The 17,279-nt window shown below is 50.2% G+C and overlaps 1 protein-coding gene across 1 annotated transcript in view; it reads right to left on the bottom strand.

The window, feature by feature from the left end:
- Positions 1 to 17,279, bottom strand: part of NT5DC1 (5'-nucleotidase domain containing 1) — a 702,933-nt gene that overhangs the window by 31,351 nt on the left and 654,303 nt on the right. Inside the window, exon 10 of the mRNA XM_063917166.1 lies at positions 13,143 to 13,304. Within this exon, the coding sequence (XP_063773236.1) occupies positions 13,143 to 13,304 (162 nt within the window). The remainder of the gene's footprint in view (positions 1 to 13,142; positions 13,305 to 17,279) is intronic.

The following is a 17,279-nucleotide window of genomic DNA, read 5'->3' as shown; positions in this document are numbered from 1 at the left end:
AATTGTCCGGCCGAGGCGGGATCGCCCAAGCCCATCCTTTCAACACCCTCCGAAGGAAAAAGGACTTAGTAAAGGCCTCCTCCCCCCGAAGCTGCAGAAAGTAAGATATACCCGCAAGAACCCCACCGCGAAATCCCGTCGGGGTACAAAAACCCAGATGTAATCTAAAAGTAAGTCGAGAGAGGTCTTACCACTATGGCCTCTCTCCATAAGGTAGCGACTCCACCGCTTCCAGGCAGCCAGATAAGCCGCGAAAGTTGCAGGGGCCAACGACCAGTGGGCTAAATCCTCCAATCCGGGTGGATAACCTGCCACACATAAGCAGAGCATGATTCCCCAGGGATCAGGGCTGCAGGAGCCAAGCGCCTAAACCGCTGCCAGTCGCCGCGAGAAAAGGCATCAGTAATGTCATTACGCACTCCCGGGACATGCTTGGCTTGCAACATAATGTTGGTCACCAAGCATAGCAAGACTATCTGCGCAAGGACCCGCAGGACAGGCAATGACGTGGACTTCTGCCGGTTTATGGCAAAAAACCACGCCCAAGTTGTCGCACCAAAAGATAACCTGTTTGTTACGCAGGGCATCGCACCACAACCCCAAGGCGACCAGAATGGGAAAAATTTTCAGCAACAGCATGGTGGTCGTGAGGTGCTCGCCAAACCAGGCACGCAGCCAGGGAGACGCACACCATCGGCCAGCGAAATAAGCTACAAACCCGAAGGCACCAGAGGCATACGTGAAAAGCTCCTAGGACGCGCTAGACATGACTGCCTCCTGCCAAATACAGACGCCATTGCAACGAACTAGAAATTCGTCCCAAATACGTAAATCCCTCCAGATTTCGAGTGATAATCTAAGCAAATCATGCGGGCGTCTCATCCCAACTGTCGCAATTTTCTACAGAAAACCCCACCCATGGGGGTAACCTTGCAAGCAAAATTAAGCAGGCCCAATAAGGATTGAGCCAGTTTTAGAGTAAGCTTGCCCGCAGCGAGCCCAGAGAGGAAACCATCGTGAAGACGCAACACCTTGTCCACAGGGAGCCTGCAGAGACCACCGACCGTATCTATCCGAATCCCGAGGTAAACCAAGGGGGCGGAGGGACCCTCCATCTACTCTGGGGCAACCGGAACCCCGAAGTGCGCGAAGAGGGCCAATGCCCTCTGCAGCAAGCAGACGCAGCGATCAAAGTCCGGTGGGCCGATCAAAAGAAAATAGTCCAAGTATTGCGAAATTCCCCGCTCGCCCGTAGCCTGCTCCAGGCACCAGTGGAGGAAAGAACTGAATAGTTTGAAGTATGCGCAAGAGATAGAACAACCCATATGGAGGCACCGATCGATGTAATAGCCATCGTCCAGTGTAAAACCCATAAAGCGAAAGCCGGAAGGGTGCAGCGGGAGGAGACGAAACGCTGACTGGATGTCCAATTTACACATCACGGCCCCCGGACCAAAAGACCTAATGGTGGCTATGGCCGGATCAAAAGATAGGTAAACGACCCTACACTGATCAAAAGGGGTAGCGTCACAAACTGACGACCCGAGAGGACAGGAAAGACGTTCGGATGAGCCGAAATCAGCCCGCGGACTTCTTGGGCACTATGCCTATGGGGGACAAGACCAAATCTGGTGAGGGGGGGGGGGGGGGTTAACAGAAAGGGCCTATCAGTCTGCCCAACGACACCGCAGCCTAAACCTTCCGCCAGAGCACGTCCGGAAACTCCCGAGCCGAACGCAGGTTCGTACCAGCCCCGGGACCTACCAGTCCATGCATCGGCAAGGAGAAGCCAGAAGCGAAAACCCGAGTGTAAGACATGGGCGTCCACCGGCCGCGGGTACCGTCGCAGCCAGGGTATGAGCGCCGAAGTTTAATAGGGGTGGGGGCTGTGGCCAGCGCCTGGGGCCGCGGGAGCGCAGCTCTGCGGCCTGGAATCACCCCGGTCCCTGGACAGGGGCAGTCTGTGATCGCAGGAGTGACGAAAACGACATCGCCCCCCCAAGTCACATTGAGCATTATTGAAAGCGAAGCACGTACCATGCCCCGCGGGCAATGAACCCCCTAGAAAGCCGGCAGAACGAGAGGCAGGTCGGTTTGCCCATCGTGTCGCTGTAATGCCCTCCTCAGTGCCGGCTGAACCCTGCATCAGCTCCGAGCACAAGTCCACATCCTTTTTACAGAAGTTATAGATATGCCGCCCGTGCTGAATGCGCCGGAAGTCCTCATCGTAACGTCGCCAAGCCGACCCTGTGTACATATGGTACAGCACGTGTATAAGGTATGAACCAGTGTCTTAGCTGAAAGCAAGGCTTCACGATCATTGCTAGAAAGAGCAATATATTGACGTATCGGCCCTTACAGATCCGGACCCTGGGTCTGAGCCCACGTAGCACTGCCGTGTTGGCGCAGTGAACGGTGTCCGACTCCACCGACACTTGCGAGGCAGAAGGGGTTGAATACCAGCGCTCGTGCCATTTGCGACGCTTGACCCTGTGCAGACTGCCGTCGGAGAGGGACACACCCTCCGAGGACGTGGAGGCGAGGGAAGAGTCCGTGCCTCGACGCCTGCGCCGGTGTCTACTGCGCTTTCTGGAAACCCTACGCGTACTGCTGCCCTCGCAAGAGGAGCGGGACTGTGTACTAGATCCCAAGCCGCTACGGGAGGTAACCGCGCTCCCTTTGGACCAGTCAGAGCCCCATGTAGACTCACCTGCATGAGAGGGAACTCCGACCATCCCAGCAGCCTCCGGACGACTTGTGGATGCACCGCCGCCTACATTCCTGACCCGACGTCCACGGCAAGGGGAGACAAATAGACATTGTTCCCCTGCTCCCCCACCGGTCCCGCGGCCGCCGGGAGCGGATCTGGCGGGCCGGCGTTACGCCAGAGAACAGGAGCGGCGCAAGAGTCTGCGCGATGCTATCAGCCAAAGAAACGGTGGACTGCCCCTGTCCCCCGGGTATGGTGGGGAACAAGGGAGCCACCGCCGACACGACTGCGGCATAAAATGGCGAACAAGACGGTGGCGTCCACCAGAGGTGCGGCCGCCGTCGCCCTAAGCTCAGACGCGGCACGCGAGTCCCGCGCCCCACGGGAGGTTCGCAAACCACCCGTTGGGAGCAAGGACCCGGGAGATCCCTCCCTGTCGGGTATCACGACATATCTGTCCTGCTGCAATAAACTCTGCCTGACCCGCCTGCGCCGAGAAATCCTCCGATCCTGAGCATGGTGTCAGCACCATATAACGGAGCGCCATCAGAACTAGAAAAAACCGAGTGCACCGTCTGACAGAGGGCTGTCCGCAGCAGCGTCCGAATGATCAGTCCGGACGCCGCGGGGGACAGACAGCTCGTTTCCCTCCTGTGCTTGCCGCCCCCCCGAGGGAGGGGGGCGATGGAGCCGCGGCCGGGCCCCCAGCCTGGGAGCGGCCTGAGGCGCACGGCCACGGGAAGCGGCACTACTAACCGACGCGCGTGCAACCCCAGAAGGGGGTGGAGCCACGGGCCCAACCACGTCAGGAGAGGCCAGGTGGCCCATCCCACCGCGGGCGGATGCGGACCGTCCCTGCGTGACGGCCCTTGCAACGACCGCCGGCGGCACTGACCCAGCAGCAACGGCAGAGAGGGCGCGTCGCACCGCCACGGGAGCTCTACACCCGGTCGCGATCTGGGACTTACCACCAGGCCCTGCGTGAGGAGGCCTAATATGGGCTCCCCTAGTGCGGACCTGCAATATATTAGCACGCGAGCGCCGCACGGATGCACCGCGTCCGGCAGCCGCGCAACCCTCCGCCCGCCCAGTGGAGAGGGGGATGTGAGCCACAGATATACGGGGGCGCCCCCCACTGGTTATGGCCGAATTAGGTACAGCACGCGCGTGCTGCAGGGACATCCTGCGTCCGGCAGGCGCGCGACCCCCCGCCCGCCATTTGAGCGAGTACTGAAATATTTTGTAATTCTATTTAATTATTTATTTATTCATTTTTTTTTTTTTTAAATATATCACATGAATCAGTGACCCGACGCTGTGTGCCACTGAGCTCCTTAGTCGGCCTCCTGAGAAGAAATACCGCCGGCCAGCACGGCGGGAGCAGTGTCCCGTCCGTGCAGGACTGGCGCACCCGCCAGCAGCCCCGACCGGCGGGTGCAGGGACGGAGCAAGCCCGTCCCCTGCAAGCCGCCTCAGCAGCCCGCGGCCCCCCGCGCTCCGGCCACCGCCGCAGCTGGCGGCGGGAACGTAGATAGAGAGTGCGGGCGTAAGGGAGCACAGGTGGGCGGCCGGGCCCAGCCGCGTACGCCAGGTGCCTCCCGCACCCCAGCCGCAGCAGGCCCGCCCCGTCTCGGCCGGACTGTACAGGAGTCCAGGAACCGAGCAGGGAGGACCGCGCTGCGATTAGTGTAGTGTGCCACAGAAGGCACACATGAGGAAATAAAAAGAGCAGGAGGAAATGAAAGGAGAAGGGAAGAACCGAGTAGGAAAGAGAACTACAGAGAGATAAAGCTGAGGAGAAGGCAGGGAGAAATAGGATAGAGAAAGTAGTTAAATGTAATAATTACTGACAAGCAGTAGTACTTATCATCCACGGAAAAACTGGAAAAAGGGGCAGGATGTCCTAGGTCTGAAGACTATATGTATGTCAGACTAGCCCCTATACAGAATCCAGCCAATCACAATCCATGCAGTTTTTCTTACGTTCCTCCCACAAAAACTGTAACCCCTTCCGTGCCAGAGTGATGCATTAAGAGGCGTGCAGCAGGCCCAGCCGGTGAGTTTATGCTGTTACGGCCATATTACATGACCTACGCAGTCTTTCATTTCCACTCATTTCCAGTCTATTCTAAACTCCTCACACCTCACAATATTGTTTTTAAGCCTAAAAGTTGCACCGAGGTCGCTGTATGACTAAACTAAGCGACACAAGTGGCCGACACAAACACCTGGCCCATCTAGGAGTGGCACTGCAGTGGTAGACAGAATGGCAGATTTAAAAAATAGGCCCCAAACAGCACATGATGCAAAAAAGAAAAAGAGGTGCAATGATGTAGCTGATGGCTAAGCTAAGCGACACAAGTGTGCGGCACAAACACCTGGCCCATCTAGGAGTGGCACTGCAGTGTCAGGCAGGATGGCACTTTAAAAAAACTAGGCCCCAAACAGCACATCATGCAAAGAAGAAAAAGAGGTGCAATGAGGTAGCTGTATGACTAAGCTAAGCGCCACAAGTGTGCGGCACAAACAACATGGGACATGCTGGAATTTGCCCAGATGTAATACAAGCACAATATTGGTGGCACAGGATAGCGTACCCCTAAACCAAACACACACACATGGCAAAGCCTGTAAAATTAATTTGGATAATAATAACCCTTTTATTTGAAGCTATTATAATAATATGCAGCACAGGCGAGCATACCCCTACACCACACAGGGCAAACCCTGAAAAATTATTTGGATAATAATATAAGTAATGTATATAAGCCTTTTATTTGGAGTAAATAATATACAGCACAAGACAGCACCACTGGACTTATGGCAGCACAACACACCACCGCTGGACTGATGCAGCACAAGACAGCACCACTGGACTGGACTTATACGGCAGTACCCCTGGACTTATACGGCAGTACCCCTGGACTTATACGGCAGTACTGGAGTTGTACGGCAGTGTCAGACAGGATGGCACTTTAAAAAACTAGTCCCCAAACAGCACATGATGCAAAGAAGAAAAAGAGGTGCAAGATGGAATTGTCCTTGGGCCCTCCCACCCACCCTTATGTTGTATAAACAGAACATGCACACTTTAACAAACCAATCATTTCAGTGACAGGGTCTGCCACACGACTATGGCTGAAATGACTGGTTTGTTTGGGCCCCCACCAAAAAAGAAGCAATCAATCTCTCCTTGCACAAACTGGATCTACAGAGGCAAGATGTCGACCTCATCCTCATCCTCCGATTCCTCACCCCTTTCACTGTGTACATCCTCATCCTCACAGAGTATTAATTCGTCCCCACTAGAATCTACCATCACAAGTCCCTGTGTACTTTCTGGAGGCAATTGCTGGTAAAGGTCTTTTCTGGAGGAATTTATAATTCATTTTGATGAACATCGTCTTCTTCACATTTTGTGGAAGTAACCTTCTACGCCGATCGCTGACAAGGTTACCGGCTGCACTAAACACTCTTTCAGAGTACACACTGAAGGAGGGGCAACTTAGGTAAATAAAGCCAGTTTGTGCAAGGACATCCAAATTGCCTCTTTTTCCTGCCAGTATACGTACGGACTGTCTGACATGCCTACTTGGATACTGTCACTCATATAATCCTCCACCATTCTTTCAATGGTGACAGAATCATATGCAGTGACAGTAGACATGTCAGTAATCGTTGGCAGCTCCTTCAGTCTGGTCCAGATGTTAGCACTCGCTCCTGACTGCCATGCATCACCGCCAGCGGGTGGGTTCAGAAATCTTATCCTTTTCCTCACAGCCCCAGTTGCGAGAGAAAGTGAAGGAGGAGCTGTTGAGGGGTCACGTTCCACTTGAGTTGACAATTTTCTCACCAGCAGGTCTATGAACCTCTGCAGACTTGTGTCTGCCAGAAAGAGAGATACAACGTAGGCTTTAAACCTAGGATCGAGCACGGTGGCCAAAATGTAGTGCTCTGATTTCAACAGATTGACCACCCTTGAATCCTGGCAAAGCGAATGAAGGGTTCCATCCACAAGTCCCACATACTTTGCGGAATCGCTCCGTCTTAGCTCCTCCTTCAATTTATCCAGCTGCTTCTGCAAAAGCCTGATGAGAGGAATGACTTGACTCAAGCTGACAGTGTCTGAATTGACTTCACGTATGGCAAGTTCGAAGGGTTGGAGAACCTTGCACAAGACGGAAATCATTCTCCACTGCGCTTGAGTCAGGTGCATACCCCCTCCTTTGCCTACATCGTAGATGGATGTATAGGCTGGAATGGCCTTTTGCTGCTCCTCCATCCTCTGAAGCATCTAGAGTTTTGAATTCTACCTCGTTACCACCTTTTGCTTCAGGTGATGGCAGGGCAGGTTCAGGCATGTTTGATGGCGCTCCAGTCTTCGGCACGCGATGGCTGGATGCCGGAAGTGGGACGCAATTTTTTGGGCCACTGACAGAATCTCCTGCATGCCCCTGTCATTTTTAAAAAAATTCTGCACCACAAAATTAATTGTATGTGTAAAACATGGGACGTGCTGGAATTTGCCCAAATGTAATGCACGCACAATATTGGTGGCGTCCGATATCACAAATCCCCAGGAGAGTCTAATTGGGGTAAGCCATTCTGCGATGATGTCCCTCAGTTTCAGAAAGAGGTTGTCAGCTGTGTGCCTCTTACGGAGAGCGGTGATACATAGCGTAGCCTGCCTAGGAACGAGTTGGCATTTGCGAGATGCTGCTACTGGTGCCGCTGCTGTTGTTGCTGCGGGAGGACATACATCTACCCAGTGGGCTGTCACAATCATATAGCCTTAGTCTGCTCTGTTCCACTTGTCCACATGTCCGTGGTTAAGTGGACAGTGGGTACAACTGCATTTTTTAGGACATTGAGGACACTTTTTCTGACGTCTCTGTACATTCTCGGTATCGCCTGCCTAGAGAAGTGGAACCTAGATGGGATTTGATACTGGGGACACAGTACCTCAAACAAATCTCTAAGTCCCACTAACTAATGGCGGATACCGGATGCACGTCTAACATCAACATAGCTGTGAAGGCCTCAGTTATCCGCTTTGCAAAAGGATGACTGCTGTCATATTTAATCTTCCTCACAAAGGACTGTTGGACAGTCAATTGCTTACTGGAAGTAGTACAAGTGGTCTTCCGACTTCCACTCTGGGATGACGATTGACTCCCAGCAGCAACAACAGCAGCGGCAGCAACAGCAGGCGTGCCACTCAAGAATCCTCCGGAGGAATCCCGGTTAGGAGAAGACTCGTCAGTATTGATAGTGACATGGCCTGCAGCACTACTGACATTCCTGACTGAGGAGGAAGTTGACATTGAGGGAGTTGGTGGTGTGGCTTGCAGGAGCTTGGGAACAAGAGGAGGAAGGAATTTCGGTGTCAGTGGACTGCTTACGCTCTTACCCAAAGTTTCACAACTTGACACTGATTTCTGATGAATGCGCTAGAGGTGATGTATAAGGGAGGATGTTCCTAGGTGGTTAACATCCTTACCCCTACATATTACAGATTGACAAAGGCAACACACGGCTTGACACCTGTTGTCCGGATTTGTGGAGAAATAATTCCACACCAAAGAGGTGGCTTTTTTGGTATTTTGCCCAGGCATCACAATGGGCTTCTTCATCCCACGGACAACAGGTGTCTCCCCCGGTGCCTCATTTAAACAAACCACATCACCATCAGAATCCTCATCAACTTCCTCCTCAGCGCCAGCAACACCCATATACTCATCCTGGTGTACTTCAACAGTGACATCTTCAATTTCAATATCATAAACTGGACTGTGGGTGCTCCTTCCAGCACTTGCAGGGGGCGTGCAAATGGTAGACGGAGCAAACTCTTCCCGTCCAGTGTTGGGAAGGTCAGGCATCACAACCGCCGACACACTTGGACTCTCCTTGGGGATTTGTGATACCATCTTAGAATGCACAGTTCTTTTCTTTGCTTTTTCCAGCTTAAACTGTAATAATTTTTCTAGTGGGAGGATCAGGTCTTCCATCGTCATGTGAAGCTGAACCACTAGTCATGAACATAAGCCAGGGCCTTAGTCATTCCTTCCCACTCCGTGTCGTAAATGGCATATTGGCAAGTTTACGTTTCTCCTCAGACAATTTAAAAAATTTTTGGGGGTCTTTTTACTGAACTTTGGCTTTTTGGATTTTACATGCCCTCTACTATCACATTGGGCATTGGCCTTGGCAGACGACGATGGCATTTCATTGTCTATGTCATGACTAGTGGCAGCAGCTTCAGCAGTAGGAGGAAGTGGTTCTTGATCTTTCCCTATTTTATCCTCCAAATTTTTGTTCTCCATTAGTTTTCTGGAGTTATATAACACAAGGGCCCTCATTCCGAGTTGTTCGCTCGGTAAAAATCTTCGCATCGCAGCGATTTTCCGCTTAATGCGCATGCGCAATGTCCGCACTGCGACTGTGCCAAGTAAATTTGCTATGCAGTTAAGATTTTTACTCACGGCTTTTTCATCGTTCTGGCGATCGTAATGTGATTGACAGGAAATGGGTGTTACTGGGCGGAAACAGGCCGTTTTATGGGCGTGTGGGAAAAAACGCTACCGTTTCCGGAAAAAACGCAGGAGTGGCTGGAGAAACGGGGGAGTGTCTGGGCGAACGCTGGGTGTGTTTGTGACGTCAAACCAGGAACGACAAGCAGTGAAATGATCGCAGATGCCGAGTAAGTCTGAAGCTACTCAGAAACTGCTACGAGGTGTGTAATCGCAATATTGCGAATACATCGTTCGCAATTTTAAGATGCTAAGATTCACTCCCAGTAGGCGGCGGCTTAGCATGAGCAAATCTGCTAAAATTCACTTGCGAGCGAACAACTCGGAATGAGGGCCAATATGCGGCACAGGAGAGTGTACCCCTACACCTCACAGGGCAAACCCTGTAAAAATGATTTGGATTAAATATTAATAACCCCTTTATTTGGAGTAAATAATATACAGCACAGGACAGCACCACTGAATTTATATGGCAGCACCACTGGACTGGATTTATATGGAATTATACAGCAGGATCACTGGAATTATATGGCAGGATCACTGGACTTAATACGCCAGTACCACTGGAATTATACGTCAGAATCACTGGATTTATACGCAGTACCACTGGAATTATACAGCAGGATCACTGGAATTACACGGCAGGATCACTGGATTTAAACGGCAGTACCGCTGGACATATACGGCAGTACCACTGGACATATACGGCAGGATCACTGGATTTATACGTCAGGATCACTGGAATTATATGGCAGGATCACTGGATTTATACGGCAGTACCACTGGAATTATATGGCAGGATCACTGGATTTATATGGCAGTACAGCTGGACATATACGGCAGTAACGCTGGACATATACGGCAGTACCGCTGGACATATATGGCAGTATCAATGGACATATACGGTAGTATCACTGGACATATACGGCAGGATCACTGGACATATACGGCAGTATCAATGGACATATACGGCAGGATCACTGGATTTACACGGCAGGATCACTGGAATTATATGGCAGGATCACTGGATTTATACGGCAGTACCACTGGAATTATACGGCAGGATCACTGGATTTATACGGCAGTAACGCTGGATTTATACGGCAGTGACGCTGGACATATACGGCAGTACCGCTGGACATATACGGCAGTATCAATGGACATATACGGCAGTATCAATGGACATATACGGCAGTATCAATGGACATATACGGAGGGATCACTGGACTTATACGGCAGGATCAATGGACATATACGGCAGGATCACTGGAATTATACGGCAGTACCGCTGGACATACACATATACGGCAGTAATAGTGGACATATACGGCAGGATCACTGGACATATACGGCAGGACCACTGGACATATACGGCAGTATAAATGGACATATACGGCAGGATTACTGGACATATACGGCAGGATCACTGGAATTATACGCCAGTACCGCTGGACATATACAGCAGTACCGCTGGACATATACGGCAGTACCGCTGGACATATACGGCAGGATCACTGGACTTATACGGCAGGATCAATGGACTTATACGGCAGGATCAATGGACTTATACGGCAGGATCACTGGAATTATACTGCAGGATCACTGGACATATACGGCAATACCGCTGGGTATATGGCAGTACCGCTGGACATATACGGCAGCACAGGGACACCACCACTGAACTGATACAGGACAACACAGCACCACCGCAATGGACTGGACTTATACAGCACCACTGGACACCACTGAGACTGGTCACTGGACTGACTGAAGCACAGGACACTACCACTGGTCTTATGCAGGATAACACAGCACCACTGGACTGGACTTATTATACAGCAGCACTGGACATATGGCAGCAGAGGACACCACCACTGTGACTGGACTGATGCAACACAATACACCACAACTGAACTGATGCAGCACAACACAGCACCCTATACAGCAGCACTGGGCATATGGCAGCAGAGGACACAACCACTGTGACTGGACAGATGCAGCACAAGACACGGACACTGAGAGAACGGAGACACGTCCTCTCTCTACACTCTCCAATGCCGGCGACGTGCGGCTCCTTATATGGAATCCAAATCCTGCGAGAATCTGACAGCGGGATGATGACGTTTTGCCTCGTTCTGGTTTCCGAGTCAGGCGGGAAAACCCGAGCCTGACTCGGATCCGGGCTCGGAGTGTGAAGTCCGGTAGGGTTCGGTTTTCTGAGAACCGAACCCGCTCATTTCTAGTTCTCAGTGCCTGGATGCAGGGTTATAGAGGAGGCCCCAATGCATCCTGGGACAACTAAAGCTTTAGCCTGTTGGTGCCTCTGGATCAAGATCCACTCTACGCCCCCTGATGTTTCCATGTGGAAACCAATGTAACCTGCTGCAGAAATATAGTTTTTACTCAAACATCGGTCGGCACCATCTAAATATTGGGAACATTGGAAACATTGCGACTTCAGTTTAAACAGTGGGGACAGCCACCAGGTACACAGTGGGGGGCAGCTTGGGGGGGTTGATTTACACTTCCCAAGCAGCTGCTATTGTCTGCAGCAGCTGGGTGTGGAGTCCTGGCGTGCTGACCGATCAGCAATGATCGGCAGCATGGCAAATACTGGGGGAGGGTGAGAGAATGCAGCCTCTGACCGTAGCTGCAGGGGAAGTTTCTCTTCCCTGCAGCTGTAAACACAGTTTATCTGACTGGTTGCATCCTGTGTGACCAGGTCAGAAAAGGCATACCTCCCAACTGTCCCGATTTTTGCGGGACAGCCCCATTTTTTTGAGACTGTTCCACTGTCCCACTGCGGGCTGCAGTCTCCCGTGGTGGAGGGGAGGGGGGCAGTTGGGAGAACCCCTGTTACTCGGTCACTCGCTGCCCTGCTTAGCAGAGCAGCGGAGACTAGACACTGTGCGCGTGCACACAACGTCTATTCACTGAGACAAGCGGGACTAGGGGCGCGGCATTACTACGAAGTCAAGCCCTTTACCAAGGCCACGCCCCCTTTTCCGGCCAGGCGCGGCTACGCTGCGCAAGAGTCCTGCTTCCTACCTCCAGAAAGTTGGGATTGGGAGGTATGGATAAGGCACTTGCTGGTCTGGTCACATCTGATGTGACCATGCCAGACAAGCGGTTAATTCAATCAGTGATAAGCAGGGAACATAGCATTGCAGTGGTGTTACTGTGCATGCCCCACTCCGATACTGAAGAGCATAAGCCAGGATCACTGACACTGCTTCTCTATGAAGGTAGGGTTAGGGTTTTGAGCAGTGGAGTGTAAAAGTGTGGACCTCTGCCCACAGGCCACAAAAGTCTGCGATAGGATGGATGCGGTAGTTTGACGCCCCTTGCTGTAGTTATTTTCTGATGTTGTGGTTTTCAGTAAAGCTTCCCATTCACTAGTGATAGCTGATAAAGTTCAAACATGAAATATGTCAGTTAACTATTTGGTTTTGTGTACTGGTAAAGGGACAGACTTCTAAATGTTATTTTATTGCTAAATTATTGTCGCCCAACTAGTTTAGAGTTTATTTTGGTTTTATTTTAATAAATTTCATAACCTTTCAAAAACAGCTTGCAACTACTATAAACATGTCTGCTGCTGTGAATCTTGTTGTGTTTCCTCCACCTGAAGTGTAAGCCTTTACCTCAGCATAAGAATATTGCCACAGTCTATAGTTGCAAAAATGTTCTCACTGCCAAAGTAAATTGCTCTTATTGACCCAATAAAATTATTTATAGTGTACCGTGATATTACTCATAAGCCAGAACTGCCAAGCGGAAAATAACATATAAGTGGATGTTCGTGTACGTTCTTGTGGAGTTTGTTATTCTGTTACACATATCCAACATGTGACTTACAGTGATGCTTATTCTCGGAGAAAACATCTGTAGGGGTCACTTACATCATATTTTCCTTTCTTTTTTAAGCAGGATCCAATATCAGTCATGTCTGGCTCCGGGGCTTCACCTCCTTCTAACTCCTCCAGTATGAGGACAGTCTCCCAGCAGCTGTAATGGCGGGCTGAGAATATATCTGACCGCATGCTGTCCCCGAAGTACACAGTCTGCATGCCAGAAGATAAAGGAAATATAAAATAAAACCTCTTTAGTTAGTATTATAGTAACCTATAGAAACTGAAATTAGGAAAACTACTTCACACTGCAGCAACATAAACATCATGCAGAAGAATGTTCTTTTAAATGCTACTGTATTGATGTTTGCTTTTCTTAAATACACAATGCACACAGTACAGTATAACATATGTGAAGATAATGCCAAATATAAATATCATTGCTAATAAAAAGAACAACACATTGCTTTTCTTATCTATGTAAATATCATTCCTGCACATTCTCCATTAGATCCAATGGGGGCTACAGGATCAGAATGGAGAAATGAAAACATGCAAAAAAAACTAGTGATTTCTCCAAACGTTTCCTGTAACTTAATGGAGAGAAAACAACAGTATAGCTTTACTCCAGAAAGTCACATTTTACACAATGTCTATGTTCCCATAACGTTATACTGCATCAGACAGTTTACTTACCTACAATATTTTCATCCTGTTTATAATGTATCCATCTGTCCTCACACATAGTCTGTTAGCTATTACATTCTATGCCAGTGGTTCTCAAACTGTGTGCCGTGGCTCCCTGGGGTGCCGCAGGACACTTCCAGGGGCGCCCTAGGTTGTTGGTCCAGGACTAATTCAAATTATTTCTGGTCAATGTAATAGACAAAACCAATGCTAGTGGCTGCCAATCATAAAATATGTGGATAAGCAGAAGCAAATCCTGTTCCTCACCACACAATCAAAACTAAGGATGACATATAAACACAATTTACTTAATTTAATATTTCTTTCTAAATTTCTCAATAAGAAACGTTTGGCCTAGGGGTGTTGTGAAAAAAATTCTAATACTCTAGGGCGCATGATTCAAGAAAGTTTGGGAACCACTGCTCTATACAATTGTAATATTAGTACAGTTGGACTCAGTGTAGCACAGAATTGAAAGAATTTCATTTTTGTTCCAGTATATTTACGTTTTTGGGAAGGAGGGAGGGTACAGTGCCATTTTGTATTAATGCGCTCAAGGTGAGTTCAGTGCCCAGCTCCAGTTACATCCTATTTTAACCCACAAAGCTACATTTTTAGAATACCACTGGACAGGGCCAGATTAACAATGGGGCAAAAGCAGCTACAGTTCCAGGCCTCCAAAAAAAATAGGCCCATCACCATGGTAGCATGTTAATGACCAACTGCCTAGCTCGCCACACAGTTGGCCATAAATCACAAGTCTTGAAATTGTATTTGTAGTTTTCTCACAAAGTTATGCAATTTAGTGAGAAAGGTCTGATAGTGTAGGGGGTGTACATACCCACATGACAATGGTCACACTCACACTGCACTGTCACAGCTTCTCCTCTTCGCAGTATAGGACTTTGAATATTTTCTGCTCCAGGTTTATGTGGCCCGTAATCCGGTCCTGCCACTGGAGCAAACCTACCCTGGGTTGATGTACTAGAGTTCCAAAGGGACTAGAATTCAGGATGACACATCAATAACCAGACCTCAGTATAGTCACTGCTAGCAAGAGTGCCTTGCAGGACCTTGTTTTGGCATTGGTTTCCACAAAACTGAGCTCTACTCCTTTATGCAAGCAACCAACTTTCCCTACAGATGACATTGGAAATTATGGTTTAGATGGCGCCCATTGCTTAACCTCAGTACATATCTGTGCTAGTGACAGTAAAATATAACCTCACATAAACAACAACAACAAAAGAAAATCTCCAAGTTCGTTCATAAGAAAGTGTAGAAGAACACACCCTTTAGAAAAGTCAGAATGTAAAACGTGAAATATCCATACATATCAAATCTGTGTAATAATAAAGAAAGTTTTGCTTATCTGACAACTTATTTCTTGAATCCACCAAATATGCATTCTGTAACTATAGCCAGTGCTGGCATAAGATGAATATATAAATTACTAGGTGATTCATCGCGCCCTACGGGCGCTCTTCACATCGTCGCAAGGGGCTACGCCCCCTTAACCCCTGCACGCCTTTCTGGTGTTCAATATTTGTATTATATGGAGAATTACCAGCATTCCTAGTTTTGTTAGTGATTAAATATTGCACAACAAAAGGGCATGCGATGGTGAAGAGGGCGTAGCCCCTTGCGACGGCGTGAACAGTGGCTGCAGGGCACGATGTACAGAATGTAGGTGTAAGTTCAGTGTGGGAATGGAGGGGCTTGAAAAGAGGGTGGGTGCAGTGAGGTGGAGGTGCCTCTCCGTGCAGCTGATCACCCCTGATTCAGGGACTCACTGGTAGCGGCTGCGGATGGTGTCCAAGGTGCTGCGTGTGGTGGAGAGGTGGGCTGTGGATGTTGGAGGGTGTCACAGTAGCGTCCGTCACATTACACCGCACAGTAGCGTCCGTCACGTTACACCGCACAGTAGCGTCCGTCACATTACACCGCACAGTAGCGTCCGTCACATTACACCGCACAGTAGCGTCCGTCACATTACACCGCACAGTAGCGTCCGTCACATTACACCGCACAGTAGCGTCCGTCACGTTACACCGCACAGTAGCGTCCGTCACGTTACACAGCACAGTAGCGTCCGTCACGTTACACCGCACAGTAGCGTCCGTCACGTTACACCGCACAGCAGCGTCCGTTACATTACACCGCACAGTAGCGTCCGTTACATTACACAGCACAGTAGCGTCCGTTACATTACACAGCACAGTAGCGTCGGTTACATTACACAGCACAGTAGCGTCCGTCACATTACACCGCACAGTAGCGTCCATCACGTTACACCGCACAGTAGCGTCCATCACGTTACACCGCACAGTAGCGTCCTTCACGTTACACCGCACAGTAGCGTCCGTCACGTTACACCGCACAGTAGCGTCCGTCACATTACACCGCACAGTAGCGTCCGTCACATTACACCGCACAGTAGCGTCCGTCACATTACTCCGCACAGTAGCGTCCGTCACGTTATACCGCACAGTAGCGTCCGTCACGTTACACCGCACAGTAGCGTCCGTCACGTTACACCGCACAGTAGCGTCCATCACGTTACACCGCACAGTAGCGTCCGTCACGTTACACCGCACAGTAGCGTCCGTCACATTACACCGCACAGTAGCATCCGTCACATTACACCGCACAGTAGCGTCCGTCACATTACTCCGCACAGTAGCGTCCGTCAGTCACAGTACACCGCACAGTAGTGTCCGTCACATTACACCGCACAGTAACGTCCGTCACATTACACCGCACAGTAGCGTCCGTCACGTTACACCGCACAGTAGCGTCCATCACGTTACACCGCACAGTAGCGTCTGTCATGTTACACCGCACAGTAGCGTCCATCACGTTACACCGCACAGTAGCGTCCGTCACATTACACCGCACAGTAGCGTCCGTCACATTACACCGCACAGTAGCGTCCGTCACATTACTCCGCACAGTAGCGTCCGTCACATTACACCGCACAGTAGCGTCCGTCACGTTACACCGCACAGTAGCGTCCGTCACGTTACACCGCACAGTAGCGTCCATCACGTTACACCGCACAGTAGCGTCCGTCACGTTACACCGCACAGTAGCGTCCGTCACATTACACCGCACAGTAGCGTCCGTCACATTACACCGCACAGTAGCGTCCGTCACATTACTCCGCACAGTAGCGTCCGTCAGTCACAGTACACCGCACAGTAGCGTCCGTCACATTACACCGCACAGTAGCGTCCGTCACGTTACACCGCACAGTAGCATCCGTCACGTTACACCGCACAGTAGCGTCCGTCACGTTACACCGCACAGTAGCGTCCGTCACATTACACCGCACAGTAGCGTCCGTCACATTACTCCGCACAGTAGCATCCGTCAGTCACAGTACACCGCACAGTAGCGTCCGTCACATTACACCGCACAGTAACGTCCGTCACATTACACCGCACAGTAGCGTCCGTCACGTTACACCGCACAGTAGCGTCCGTCACGTTACACCGCACA

This window comes from Pseudophryne corroboree, chromosome 4 (genome assembly GCF_028390025.1).
Source record: "Pseudophryne corroboree isolate aPseCor3 chromosome 4, aPseCor3.hap2, whole genome shotgun sequence".
NCBI lineage: Eukaryota > Metazoa > Chordata > Amphibia > Anura > Myobatrachidae > Pseudophryne > Pseudophryne corroboree.
The sequence above is the reverse complement of the archived record's forward strand: the minus strand, read 5'-3'. Positions and strand labels throughout refer to the sequence as shown.